We start from the raw sequence: 13,646 nt of genomic DNA, 5'->3' as shown, positions 1-13,646 counted from the left end.
GTTTGGTCCGGGTTTTGGGGGACATAATTCCTGTGCGACCACCGGGAGCGAGCCTACTGGTTCATTCGGTCTGGCGTCTGTACTCCGTACTTGCGTTGCTGGCTGGCAAGCTTCATATTCCCTGGAGCGGGATTGCTAGGCCGCTTCTGGTGTCCCTTGCAGATTTGAGCGCTTGCTGCAGATGATATCGGACCGCTCTGGGCAGGACGCTTCCGGTTCGTCTCACCACGGTATCGTTGTCGTCGTCGGCGAACCATGCGAATTCCGCCACCGCCAGTCCCATGAGGCGAAAATGCGAGCCATCTCGATCCTGGGAATGCCGCCTTAATTGGGCTGCGCGCTGTTTCTCTCACCTCATCAATGATCAGTACATGTTACGGATGATTTTGTAATTTGGCTCGTGAAAACGAGAAGTAAGGTAAATTGCATCGCTGGCAAACTTGGGCTCGCCCCGTTCGTCTGTCTAAATCGACGTTTTCTCTCTGTGCTGGGGGCCATCTTCACCCCGTCCTTTTTGCTGCCCCCTCTCTCCTTCTCCAGTGGCCCTCGATTCATTGATTCTTCCACCACTGAAATACAATTGATATGCTCTTACGTTCTGCCTCCATTATTCGTGATGTCTTTGATGTACGAGGATATCCTCATGCAAGGCAATGAAATGCCAGCCTGGCCAATAAGTCGGGCATAAAGTGGCCGGTTGGGCAAAAAAGCTGCCCCCAAAGTACAGTAGCATCGCCCCCTCCAATTTCTTGTCCGACCAACTTCAATGTTGCTTGCTCGCTTCATCCATCAAATGTCTTGTTGTATCAAACTTGCCAAATGCTATGCCTCCCCCTTCTCCTAGGAAAATGCTTTGCTTTGCTTCGCTCCGCTCCGCTCCGGTTTTTTAGAACTTGTGCCGCTTTGACTCCCTTCGAGTCTGTTCACAGCCCTGCCAGCACCTTAAAAAAATCCATTTCAATCTCGCGTGGCCTTGTCGACCGGTTGACCGACCACCATCGGTCGGGAGGCCGGGAGCCCATCCGATTGACCGAAACCGTAATAATTTCCTTGACCGGTCTACCAAAACCAGCCTCGTCCGAAAGGCCGAAAGGAGGGGAACCATGGAAGCGAGTTCGTTTCTGACATGGACAATAAACATGTCCTTAAAATAATAAACAATCCAAGAAAACCTTTTTCGAACGTCATTGCTGTTGGTGGTGATGGTGCGTTGTCGTCGTTGCGGCTGCCGTCCTCACAGTCATCGTTGCCGTCGTCGCCTTGTGGCCAGCGTCCGTCGGTGAGTTCGAGATCGTGTAGTGCTGTTGATGCGGCGGCGGTCCCAGCTCCTGCGATGAGGTGTCGTCGAGCTCCAGCGGATCGTCCTCAAGATCGGACAGCTCGTTGCCGCGGCCCTTTTTACTCCTGTCCGGGTTGGCCTCGTGCGTGCCGCGCACGCAGCCTTGCCTGTCGCCTAGCCTCTGGCAGCAGCACCATCGAAACGCTGCGGGATACTCTAAGCGGTTGGAATCTGTGTCTAGCTCGTCTGACGATACGTCGTCCCAGATTGTTGGTGGTATTTGCGTCTCATCCCAAAGTTCTAGCTCGCCTAAACGGAGGGGTGGGTGCACGAGTCAGTATGACCCTTCAACCACGAGAATAAGATACCCTTCTGACAGCTTGTATAGCGTAGTACTTCTGCTGAGAAAAGAAGATGCACGGCATGGGAATGAAGCAACAATAGAGTTGGAAGGAGGTGGAGAGGCTCTACCAGTCTCTTGTTGCTTCTGCTTTCGCTGCTGTTGCTGGGTTTCCGCGCTCTGCTTGCTTGCTTACCTGAGTGGTACCAACATGAACCAAAGCTGTTCTCGTCGGACGTGAAGATGCCGTCGCACTGAACACAGATCTTGGGCTCGCCGGTTGCCTTTCTCTTCTTTGGATTTGACGGACTTGAGATGGAATTGGGGCTTTTCTTGGCACCGTCTTCCTCCTCTTCTTCGCGGACATCGGCCTCAAAGCGTAGCAGCCGCTCAAGCTGTCTCAACGCCTGGGCTCGAACCCGTCGGTCATCGCAGAGAGCCACGAGGATGGCGCGAGCGACGGACGCTGGCGCCTGGGCGAGGCCGTCAAGGTCCGGGGCGGCAGCGGCGGCGGCGAAGAAGGAGGACGACGGCGAGTCAACGGGCGACGATGCGAAAGCCATTGCCGGGATGATAGCGGACGGCGTACGGGCGGACGGGGACCGTGGACGACGGGGAGACGACGCCGTTTGGGTCGATGGTTTAAGAAAAAGGTTCATTGAGGCTCTCTACGGACTCGGAAGGGGGGGGTATTTCTGGGTTCTGGGTTCTGTTGCCGGAAGCCCTTCCCCGGATGTGTCAGCTCACGGATGCATTAGCAACAAAGTGAGTCTTCAAGGGGGTGGTGGGTAGGTTGATTGGAGGTCGGCCGTGTCCGAGGAGAGAAGGGGGAATGAATGGGACGGGGGATGCGGGTGCGGTGGCCGGGCCTGCAGGTCAGGTTATTGACGGCAAGGCGAAGGCCAAGGTGGATGGATGTATCCGTAGAGGCGTACGTGGACGAGTTGCCAGTCGATCCGTCGTACCACCGGGCAGCAAAAGCAGCAAAAGAAGGGGACTAGAAGGGGGCAAGCGAGAGAGAGAGTGAGAGAGAAACACGAGACGCACAGAAGAGAGCAAGAGAGAGCTCAGAGATAGGTACGGATGGAGAAGAGTGGGACGGGGGAGTACATAGGAAGTAAGAGATGCGGCCCTTCTGCCGGCCGGCCGGTCCTGTCGGTCCAACTCTACTTTAGCTTGTTGGGATCTGCTTTGCTGGGAAGTACATATGTCAAGACCAACAAGGGCCCAGGTGCTGGATCATGGATGCGTATGGTATGGATTATGGATATGGCTGGCTGAGGGGAGGTGATGAGATGGAGGGGAGGGGCCCGGCCGGGGGACAGAATCACATAGCTCCAGCAATCCCATGGTTGTAGCATGTGCATTGCCGGGAGACGGAGACGGAGGACCCTCTCACACTCCATGTCGACACTTGTCGAGAGGGTGGTGTGGGTGAGAGCAGTCCATGACCTCAGAGACGAAGAGAGCAGAATGCCGCCAGCGGCGACTTGCGGGGTCAGAGGCTAGAAGCATTAGGGTGTGTATTCGACATCCAGGGCTGTTCCGCTGCAAGATGCCCGTTTGAGCGATGAGGAAGGGATCCAGGGGCCGGCTCGTGACCATTCACCAACTTCTGTCATATTTTCGAGGCGATACTTCCAGGCCTAGCCATTCCTTGGATCATAAAGTATGTGGTGGCCGCCGCCGAACCATGCCATGCGATGCCGTGCCATACTTTTTCGTTCTTTTGCCCATACGGGCCCCCATGCCAAACCGTTCCATGCTCCATACCATGGCCGGCCAGACCAGACTGGACGCGAATTCGACCTAGCCAAACCAAAGCAGAACCAGAACCAGGGGGGAAAAGGACGGGGGCATATGATCTGGTGCTATGTATGCAGTGCCATGTCTCGCAAATTGGCTTGACTCTGGCTGCGAGTGGTGGTGACTTTGCCAGCAAATCACGGCTCTCGGAGTGCCACGACAACAGAACATATGAACCCTTCAACTATTTTCCCTCCCACCCCGCCAGGCTTGCCGCTTTGCAGGGCCCTGCCGAGCCTGTTGAGAAAAAGGTAAAACCAGAACGGGAGATTTGGCCGTGCGGCACTCTGGGGACCAAGGTAATATCTGGTATTCCCGTCTCCGTGCCCCGTCCCACGGTCCTGCTGCTACCAATCCCGAACTGGGAACCAGAGGAGATCAGTGGATGCACGATGTGCATGGCGTCATGTACGACTGTATAGATGCAGGCACCGATGTCTGCCGCGGCGTCGGTGTCGCAAGGGAACTGGGAACTGGGGGTGAGAGGGGGGCAAGACTCAATCAAGAGAGAAAGAGACGGCGGGAAACTCTAGGAAACAAGACAAGATTACCTACTGTTAGGGCTGCCCGTTTTGGTTTGGATGGGTAATATTAAATGGGGGTTAAAGCGTGAATCGAATTTTGGGTGCGGCAAGCGCGCGTAGCGACAGAAAATCCAACTTGGCCTCAGCTTCTCGACAGGGACCATCAGGAACCAAGAATGGACTTGGACTGGACGATTCATGTGTGGACGGTCGGCGGCCGGGGGGTGTGAGTAGACAGACTCGGCGAGCACACACACCAACTCCTCAGTCTCTCAGTTTCGCATTCTCTGTTTCCCTCTCTTCCTCTCAGCTCTTTTCATTACGGGTAGGTATACATAGTAACACACACACACTAGACTAAGATACTTTGTACTCACATTACACTAGTCGGGCAATAATGCTAACGGCCGGCCGATGACACTAACATCGGATCGTATCACCATCGCCAAACCTATGGGGGGGAGGGGGCCGTTCTGCAGTCCGAGCCGCCCCCAAGTGCCCCCTTTTATCCCATCAAGAGACACCAGACGGGAGAGAAGCAAAAATGAACCCGCACCGGCGCCAACACCAAACGGTCCGACGCCATTCCCAGTTGCGCCAACAGGTCCGGCCGGCTGGAGCGGGCTCTCTACCCCGAGATCTGGTAATGTATGCGCCGCACACACACGGAACCACCACAAACAAGCAAGCAAGCAAGCACTTGATTAAAAGAGCGCATCCAGCAGGGGACGGCGGCGACGGCGGCGGCGGCTCGCTGCCCACCTGCGGCCCGATCCTGTCTTGGCTTTGTCCTTTAAAGTCCAGCTTTGGTCCCTTTGCTTTTTTATTTTCCCCTTGTTGGTGTGGTCTTTTTTGGGGTGGAACGGCGTTTTGCGACGAAGCTGCGATTCGTCAAGGACCGAGGCGAGGGCCATCATCCCGTCCCCCAAGCGTCTGCTTCACGCCCCGAAGGAGAGAATCGACAAAGAAGAAACGATGGTCCAGCCACACCGAGCTGGCCGGCGACACTCGGTGAAGTGAGCCCACCTATCGATTCTCCAATCTCACCCCGGACGCCTTGTGCATCCACTGGTTGTTTTTCTTGTCTCTTACTGCCCCCCAACCTGTCTCAAGTTAAGATGCGGGAAGGGCCACACACCATACTCCATCGTTGGAGTCTTGCTGTTCGGTTAGACGGGAAGCATTGACAGGGAGTCCGCCACGTCGGACCTGGAGACAAGAGCAAAGAACCAGAATATCGGACGACTGGGCTTGATGATGCGTCGCGGGATGTCTTCAATTCAGCTGGACTGGGAACCCAAGTCGACACTTGCGCGGCTCTTGGTTGCTCGCTTGCTTTATCGCCCGACTGTGGTTGACGTGGTCGACACACGGCACGTCTAACCGGAATGTCGGACATGCTGATGATTGCTAACGGGCGTTTTACCGTTATGCTAGAGCCTGGGCCTTGTTCCAGTCTCGCGGAGGAATGCCCAGAGAAGGCATCGTCTGTTGAAGATGACGCCGTGAGACTCAAGAAAAGGGTCGTAGTGATATTCAGGCTGGATATCAATGACACCACAACGAGGAGGACGGAAGAATGTGTTGCGAGGTGGGAATGTAGAAGGGTAAGCTGACATGGACGTGCCGGTAGTTGACTTTGGCTCTAGGGCACGGACTCGGAGGATTTCTCTTTCTCACAATTCCATCCGTCTGCTTTTTCCCCATCTCAAGATCTGCATGGTAGTTGGTCTCCCTTTTCGGTGCTCGTTCGGCAAGTTGAGGTCTGAAGGGTGCCATTGAGGTGCTAGGGCAAGTCGAAATTCGGTAAGCGGCTCTTCTTCTCTGACGGTTTCGTCCGACCTATGGCCCAAGGTAGTATCGAGTCGACAGACCGGACAACATCTTCTTCTCTCGCTTCGTCTTCTCGACCGGCCAGTCTCTAGATGCATCACCTCACTTTGCCTGCATTCTATTGAAACCGGCGAGCAGCAACAACACCATGCCATCACACATATTTCCTCCTACCCTGCATGGTCAGTTATCAGAAAATTCAACAACCAGAGGCCGCCGATGATGCTGCCACTGACGTTGGACGTTCACTTCTGCACCGGGCCCCCGATGTCTTGGTTCACAAGCAGGCCGGCCGTGTCTCGGACCCATCAAACCCAGGGAGACTGAAAACCTCCACTGCAAGTCTGGTCTCGTCTGCGGTTGCGCGGGTGCGGTACAGTCGGTACGGTACTGCGACCGCATGCCGCACTGCATTGCATACCTACTCACACCACACACACCACCACACACGCCTCAGAGACTCATAGTGGACGAGTAATTGTGTAGATATTCACGTCAGCTTCCGCTGCCTACGCATGTCTCACCAATGCTTTCCCATTCAAGCGGTTCACCGTCCCGCCCAGCCGTTTTTTCATTCGTCTGTCGCTCAACTCGGAGCATGTCTTGGGCTTTTCATGTCTGTTGAGGCTTGCCAACCGTACTCTTCACCGCCTCATTCATCGAATCTGCGGAATGGGCCGCTTATTCATGACGGCGATGAGGCGTTTCCTTCCCGGCAGCAGACGCGAGAGCGAAGTTTACTGGTGGTCAAGCCACGCTGCCGACGGGATGATTCCCCCCCAAAGTATGATCTGATGCAGCGATGCTCGCCTTGCCAATCTCAACCCTGAACCCATCGAATCACATCCCCGGGATTCGATCCCCGGTTACACAAAGTTGAAGCTCCAGAGTTCACGCCAAGCCTCATGTCACCCTGCCGCAAATTAGAAAACGAAACAAATCCCATCCTCAAAGGCATCCCGCTGCTCTCCTCACGGCCACGACCGCCTAGCCTCAAACATTGACGTCGAAAGGCCCTTCCGAAGAGCATCAGGCCACCTCAAAAGCCACAATATCCCAAAACTTCCAAAATTCAAGGTCCTCCGGATACCTGGAATCAGAATGTCTCAAGCCAGTGAAGCCACAACGTCCAGTTCAGGGGTTCCCTAGCAGAGTGACAGTGATGACCCAGTCCGTATTGGTTTTAGACTTTCCAGCTAACCACATATCGCACGTCATGTCCGCCCAGAGACACCGCCCCCAGTGCGACCCCTCGAAGAACAAACTCCACAGGTTCGTCTCCCTCCGCTCGGGTCGTCCCCGTCCCGAAGGGAGCCCCAAAGGGAGAACCAATTCAACCAGTCTACTCCAGTCCGTCCTCTCGTAGACTCGTAGCACGTCGAACCAAAGTTTCTCCCTAGATGTGATTCCTCAAGAGTCTCAATTTCATCCGGCGACCGGACATAAGCACGATTACCAACCCTCTTACTACCCCGGGTAGCCCACGGCAGTGTGGTAGTCTCGACGGCACAATGGCACCAAACACGGCACGCCTCACAGTCTTCGTCTTCGGCCTCTCCTCCTTCGCAGCGGGAGTCCACTCCCTCCTCCGTCCCCACGACTCCCTCAAGGCGCTAGACCTCCCCGCTGCCGCTCTCCCCGCAGCCAACGGCAACGCTCTGGCCGCCATTGCGATGGGCATCTACTACACCCTAGCAGCCGCCCAAGACAACCGCGCCTTCTTCCTCGCCACCGTCCCAATGCGCCTGACATCCGCCTTCGTATTCTGGCGACAGGACTGGGGTATCGTTTCCGGTTGGGAGGGTGGGAGCGCGGCATTGACGCTGCTTGCCTTGGCTTGGGATGCTCGGCAAGGAACCAAGACTCACGAGGCTTGAGAGGCTGGGCACCCATATGTCGCCTAACGAAGATGCGGAACATGCCGGGAGATCGAGAATGGGTGATCCAGTCTTCTGTTCTAGATCTGAATTGATGTGCACTTTTGACTGAGATGATGTCTTTCGATGTGAGATTTAATCTCGAGTTCCCATTCACGGCCAGTGGGTGAGGAAGACAGCCTGACTTGTGCAGTGTGGCCTTGGAGGAGGGAAGATCATCACTCGAGACCAATGGCAGACTGAGTAGCAAAGACATGAGGCGAACCAGTCTTAGATCCTGACCCAGTCGTTTCCTCGAGGCTTCACGGGCAATCATCGACAAGATTTCAAATAGGTAGCAACTCTCATGCCTATCATTAATCGACTATGCGATGGCATTCTCATTATACTTCACGAGGCGGCGCGACGTGAATCTGCCAGTATTTCGTCGTCTCTTTGGGTATTCTCGCCCTCTCATCGTCCGTCATCGTATCCTTCCCATATTCCTCATGCGTCACCCCCTCCGACAGGACGCCCTCTCTCGTACCGTTGTTCAAAAATGTCATAAACTCCATAGTCACCCTCACATACTCCCGTAACCCTTGCCGCACATTAATCGTAGCCCCCGTGGTCCAGCGAAGCAGCAAAGGCTCAATGAGCGGCGCATCGGTCACGCTGGGATGGCTCGTCTTTAGACTGGTCAGGAACCAACTTGAGCCCACGCGCTTCAGTACGTCTCTTGCAATATCCCTGACCGTGTCAAAGTGCGGACGGCCGAAGAAGGGTGTGCTCGTCTTGGACCAAGAGTCGGAGTGAACGATGAGGACGGGCACGTCGATATCGGTGTTAAGTCGTCCGCTGCTCTTCCCCGGGTCGAGAGCAATGCCTCCCACGGCTGGATTCTCGTCTGAGGTTGCCCCTTTAAGAGCCTGAAGGGCGCCCGTTGCGCCAAAGGAATGGCCTGCGATCACTGTCTGGGAGAAATCGAGTCTATCCTCCCAGTCCGCCAAGCCGCGGCCTTCTTTGCGGACATTGTCTGTGAAGATCTTTGACCCCTTTCCGGCGTGTAGTGACTGCAACACCGCTATCGTCTCTTCAATCTCAGCTTGTCGGAAGGCGAGCTGCTCAAACTTCAAGTCATCAGATTCCATCTCCTTGCCGCCCCTGAGTTCATTCTTGGTGAGGTATATGACCCTGCGGCTCTTGCCGTGCGTAGCTGTGACAACTGAGCCGGGTCCGCTGCCGTCGCGATGCTCGATAGCAGCAACGACAATTCCACGGCTCGCGAGCTCACCGCAGTAGTGCGTGTAATCCGTCCGGGAACTGGCCAGGCCGTGAGACAACGCCACGACGGGGAATTTCTCATTTCCTTTCCTGCTTGTTGGAGGGAGAAGTGGCACGTCAACCTGGGCGGGAATCTTGATGCTCCCCACCAGAGCCCATAGTGCGAACGTGAATATCGGTCGCGAGATGAAGTTGCTGAAGTGAGCGGCCCTCGCATAGCCCTCTGCTGTAAGGCTGATGGGTTTCGGCACCCAATAGTGATGACCCGTTCCCCTGACACCCTTCTCGGCTGGGTAATATAGAGTGAAGAGTACTGTCTCGAGGTTGAACGCCGGCTTGCCGTTGCTGGCGAGAACTGAGTCACTCGTGTTGCGAGGAGTACGGACGGGGACCTCGATATCTATTGCCCCAACTTCAAAAGGCCCCGAGTATTTCGGTAGCCTGGATGCGAGTAGAGGCGACTGGATGAGGATACAGTATAAGACATATAGCCCGATGAGACTCCAGAGCACGTATCCCACTGTGAGCCGGGGTTGTATTGTCGTGAGTAATCTCTGCGGCAAGGAGCGGGTCCACGGCTGCGCATTCTTCATCCATTTCGGTGCGTTTTCCATGTTGTCGCTAGGGTAACTCCTTGTCCCAGTCGGCCGTCCGAAGTTGTCGTCGTTGTCGTGTAGAAGCGGAAGCGGGAAGTCTGGACCTTCAAGATCCGGGACTTCAGCTAGAGCGTCGAGTTCCACATCGGTGTCTCTGTAAGCAGGGATGGACTGGCGTGAAGCCATTACATGAGACAGCTCTCATAAATCTTGCTAGTTGTAGTGATCGATGTTGTTCTTGGACTTGTCGTGAAGAGGATGAGATGGAGTTGGCGCGGACCGGAATCTGCGGCGGGATGTTCGGCTGCGGTGTTACGTCATCATTCTTGGTGTTTGGACACCACGAGATGGCAGCTGTCGTGCGCAGACGTCCAAGCAAGTAGACGCTCATTACACTTATTTCATGAACAGCTCATTGGTTCCGCAATCTGATCGCCAGAGCTTAATTTCCACTCTAAGAAATGAGCGCTCACTCACCGACCGATCACGGACAGATGTGGTAATCCTGCCACCCAGACCTCTGCCTGTGTCTTGCTGCTTAGCCCCCTTTAAGCATATGCGGTCATAACAGCTAGGATTCACATTGTTCATAGCATTTTCAAGAGGCGATGAAGGCTGGTATCCGAGCTGTTGTTAGTGAATGGACGAAGACATCATGTCGCAACCGCAGACTCCGCTTGGTGCACCAGTACAGGTATTCACCGGATCGTGGAATAGGTAGTTGACGGCTGTAGCTTCGACACTGGATGACTCTAAACTTCAAGTGATAAATGAGCTAAATTCAGGTAGTTAGAATGGATCCTAATTGTCCGGGTTGTTCTCCCGCCCCGCGGTGTGCAGTATGCCTCATCTACGGCTCCTTCGACTCAAGGCGATCATCCGACTGACCACGAGCCGTGAGTGTTTATAGCGATGGGTTCGATATGGGGAAGCCAGCGCCGGTCGGTTTCTTCGAGCCTCATGATACGCAGTTGACATAAGAAGGACAAGCTGATGCCTCGGCTCTCCTGAGTTCGGCGTCAGTTCCAGCCAAACCAAAGAAACACGCCCCACGAAAATACTCTAATAGAGTTCCTCTCTTCTGTCGCAGGTGAGCCTTAGTGGAAGTAGTGATGGAGCTGAGCCGTGAACGTGCTTTGCTCCAGCTCGTTGGGGCACAGCGGATGGTTTCATGGCATGGCTCAAGGTGGAGTCGGGTAAGAAACGCCATGACCGAAGGCTTTTCTGTGATTTGTCTTGATCGCCGAGCTGCCTCCTGCAAAAAGCCTGCCCGTCAAAGCTCCTATACGGAACAGGGGAGATCTCCACTTTGAACAAGGGAACAAGAATGCAAATCAGTTCGGTTGCCTCTTCTCGTAGTGATCGGGGTGCTTATGCATGGTTCTCAGCAGTGGCCTTTCCTGCTACTCTATGCGATGGTGACCAACTAATACTCAGTCAAGGTGTCAGTCACGGAAGAAGTTAGGAAAAGGATCATCTTGATTTCCGGTTGCGCCTTGAGAAAATCAAGTAAGCGTTATGCTTAGACCATGGAGGAAGCTCATTACATTCAATGAAAGGAAATCATCAGCACTCAAGCGGGCGTCAATACCCAGGTCCTTGAATTTCATCGGACACTTCCAGGAGCAACCTCGGGTCATCGCCCGCTTGAAGAACTCGCCTGCTCATGTAGTATGATGTTTCCGAGCTGTTTATGGAGCTAAGCCTCAGCTATATTGATGGCATGTCCCTGGTCCGCGTTATGCAACTAGACTGCGTCACAAATCTCGCGATAGCACCCGAGACAGGCAAGCGCCTCCCCAACGGTCTCACCAAGTGGAAGAGCTATTCAAAGACCGAGGCATGAGTTGTTGCCGCAGCAGGAATCGTGATCTGGTCGGCCGATTGATCAAATCAATTCAAGCTAGTAGGGTCGAAAGTTGGCCTCAGGACTCAGGAGTGCTCGTAGAGCCCTGACGGCCGACCAAGGATAGCTGCATGTGTGGATATGTCCAGTCGATGAAGAAGCTTAGCCACTATTGACAACAAGAGTCTCTACATGAGTTACAACGGATCACCAGGGGCTATGAAAGGGTTGCTGGAGAATGTTTACTCAAATAGCTGGGATGAACGCCTTGTACGCTGCCGCGCTGCCGCGCAGATTACAGATTCTAGCCAATCGCATTTGTCTCTACAGAACATCCAACGGATTCCGGATGAAGGATCTGGAACTACCCCGGTATCGTTCGTTTTCCTAAAGACTCCATTAAATAACCCATGACGTGCATCATAACCGCGCCGACCAGTCGCATCTCTCACCTTAGCTCCATTGCTCACCACAGCCCCCCTGCGAAGACCCGCGATGTACCGTGCCTACCTTACCCTAGATCACCAACCATGGAGCCGATCATCCGCAATTCGTTTTGCAGCCTTTTTGCAACTACAGACTTCTCCCACCGCCAACCGAATCGAGGGTCTCGAAATGCGAGTTCTGACCCATGATTGGAGGCTCAAGGTGAAACACACCATGCTGAGACCATGTGGTCCACCACTCAACGTTGAATCGGCCGAGAACCCGATAGCTTGTTTGGGAATTCGCTTTTGATTCCATCTTGGGATGGTCCAGCAACCCCAGTCTTGGCCCCGCCAGGTCGGAGGCGACTCTTTGATGGGGGACCCTCGCGACTTCCAACGTCCTGTAGCCAACTCGACTGTCTTTCTTGCCACGCTCCTTGCATTCTCTGTCGCAAATGAGCTGACTTTGGTCCATAGCAGCCTCGGCTGGTTCGATTGCCGCGATGGACGGAAAACGGTGGTTGATATTGACTCAGCTTTCGGACTGACGTCTGCCATCGCAACTCAACATATAAGTAGCGCAGCGTCCCCTCGTCCCATCTTGACTTTTTCTTTGATAGAAGTCTTCAGAGTAACTCGACGCCAACGTAGCATCTGCCCAACGAACAACCTTTCCTGTCAAAATCACTAGTGCAGCGCGCTTATTCCACTTCCGCAAACATGGTCTATTCACCCGTCGTCGCTTTAGGTTTTCTGGGCGCCCTGCAGAGCAGAGGCGAGGTCTATTCTCGACAGACGAACGCGACGGGCTGTGCGACGGGCGTGCACATGATTGTGGCCCGGGCCAGCACCGAGCAGCCGGGCACGGGAGTCATTGGCGCCATCGCGAACAGCATTCAGTCGCAGATTCCAGGATCCGATATCGTTCCGGTCGATTACCCTGCGCTGTTGAACCCCTACCAGCCGTCACAGAAGGCTGGCGTCACGGCGATGACGAAGCTGGTCCAGGACTACGCCAAGGCGTGTCCCCAGACGAAAATGGTTCTAATGGGATACTCGCAAGTAAGTGGTTACTCATCGTGACCAGAAAGAGACAGGAAGACTAACAGACAACGAAGGGAGCGCATGTCACTGCCGATGTCCTTTGCGGCACAAGCGAGACCGGGTTCGCGTCAACAGAGCCCCAGGCTACTGACGTTACGGATAAAAGTACGTTCCGAGTGGTATCGAAAAATCTTTACCAGTCGCTAACATGAACTTAGTTGCCGCCGTTGTCCTCATGGGCGACCCAAGCCATGTGACCGGGCAGCCCTTCGATCAGGGAACCAGCCAGAAGAACGGCGTAAGCAAGACGATGAAGAACCTCTCCGGCCAGGATAGACTTCGCTGACCAATTCACCTTTTAGATCTTTCCAAGAACCAAGACTGCCGGGTGCGATGCCGTCTCGAGCAAAATGGCCTCCTTCTGCAACAGCGGCGACCCGTTCTGCGACAGCGGTGCCAACATCCAGGTTCACCTGAGTTACGTCCAGTCGGATGGGGACGCAGCCACAAAGTTCATCATGTCCAAGGTCGGCGGCGGCGCTGCGGCATGACTGGGAGAAGGCACGGGGGCGAGCCAGTCTGCCAGCCTGCGCTTTTTACTGTACATGACTCTGCTGGCATAGATTGTTGGTTTACTGATCTCGTGAAGGGGTCCTTTGCCATGATTCCTTCATGAGCTTGACACCGGTAAATACCTTGTTCCTTCATGTTGTTACATATGAATAGGTTGAAGCATAGTTAGCGTACAAATACATGTTTGGTCTTGACACGTACCCTTGTCACGAAGATAGATATTCACCCACGTGTCCT

The 13,646-nt window shown here is 54.5% G+C and overlaps 4 protein-coding genes across 4 annotated transcripts; 2 read left to right on the top strand and 2 right to left on the bottom strand.

Annotated features, from left to right (window-relative positions):
- Positions 1 to 396: 396 nt before the first annotated feature.
- On the bottom strand, positions 397 to 3,200 carry HER10_EVM0000422 (uncharacterized protein). Its single transcript, XM_035470205.1, has 2 exons — positions 1,816 to 3,200; positions 397 to 1,588 (listed from the first exon to the last, which is right to left on the bottom strand). The coding sequence occupies exons 1-2, from the start codon at positions 2,276 to 2,278 to the stop codon at positions 1,185 to 1,187; spliced, it is 867 nt and encodes a 288-aa protein (XP_035336802.1). The 5' UTR covers positions 2,279 to 3,200; the 3' UTR covers positions 397 to 1,184.
- A 3,013-nt stretch (positions 3,201 to 6,213) lies between these two features.
- HER10_EVM0006329 (uncharacterized protein) lies at positions 6,214 to 7,945 on the top strand. Its single transcript, XM_035475917.1, has one exon. It carries the CDS (start codon positions 7,294 to 7,296, stop codon positions 7,657 to 7,659), a length of 366 nt encoding a protein of 121 aa, XP_035337279.1. The 5' UTR covers positions 6,214 to 7,293; the 3' UTR covers positions 7,660 to 7,945.
- A 97-nt stretch (positions 7,946 to 8,042) lies between these two features.
- On the bottom strand, positions 8,043 to 9,767 carry HER10_EVM0010797 (PAF-acetylhydrolase family member; the record flags this gene model as incomplete). Its single annotated transcript, XM_035480246.1, has 1 exon — positions 8,043 to 9,767. Exon 1 carries the CDS (start codon positions 9,702 to 9,704, stop codon positions 8,043 to 8,045), a length of 1,662 nt encoding a protein of 553 aa, XP_035337660.1. The 5' UTR covers positions 9,705 to 9,767.
- A 2,745-nt stretch (positions 9,768 to 12,512) lies between these two features.
- Positions 12,513 to 13,387, top strand: HER10_EVM0001521 (cutinase; the record flags this gene model as incomplete). The annotated part of the gene is made up of 4 exons (XM_035471266.1): positions 12,513 to 12,854; positions 12,911 to 13,001; positions 13,055 to 13,134; positions 13,199 to 13,387. 4 exons carry the CDS (start codon positions 12,513 to 12,515, stop codon positions 13,385 to 13,387), a joined length of 702 nt encoding a protein of 233 aa, XP_035336905.1.
- Positions 13,388 to 13,646: the final 259 nt, after the last annotated feature.

This window comes from Colletotrichum scovillei (genome assembly GCF_011075155.1).
Source record: "Colletotrichum scovillei strain TJNH1 chromosome Unknown Contig00002, whole genome shotgun sequence".
Classification (NCBI taxonomy): domain Eukaryota; kingdom Fungi; phylum Ascomycota; class Sordariomycetes; order Glomerellales; family Glomerellaceae; genus Colletotrichum; species Colletotrichum scovillei.
This window is presented reverse-complemented; position numbering and strand designations above follow the sequence as displayed.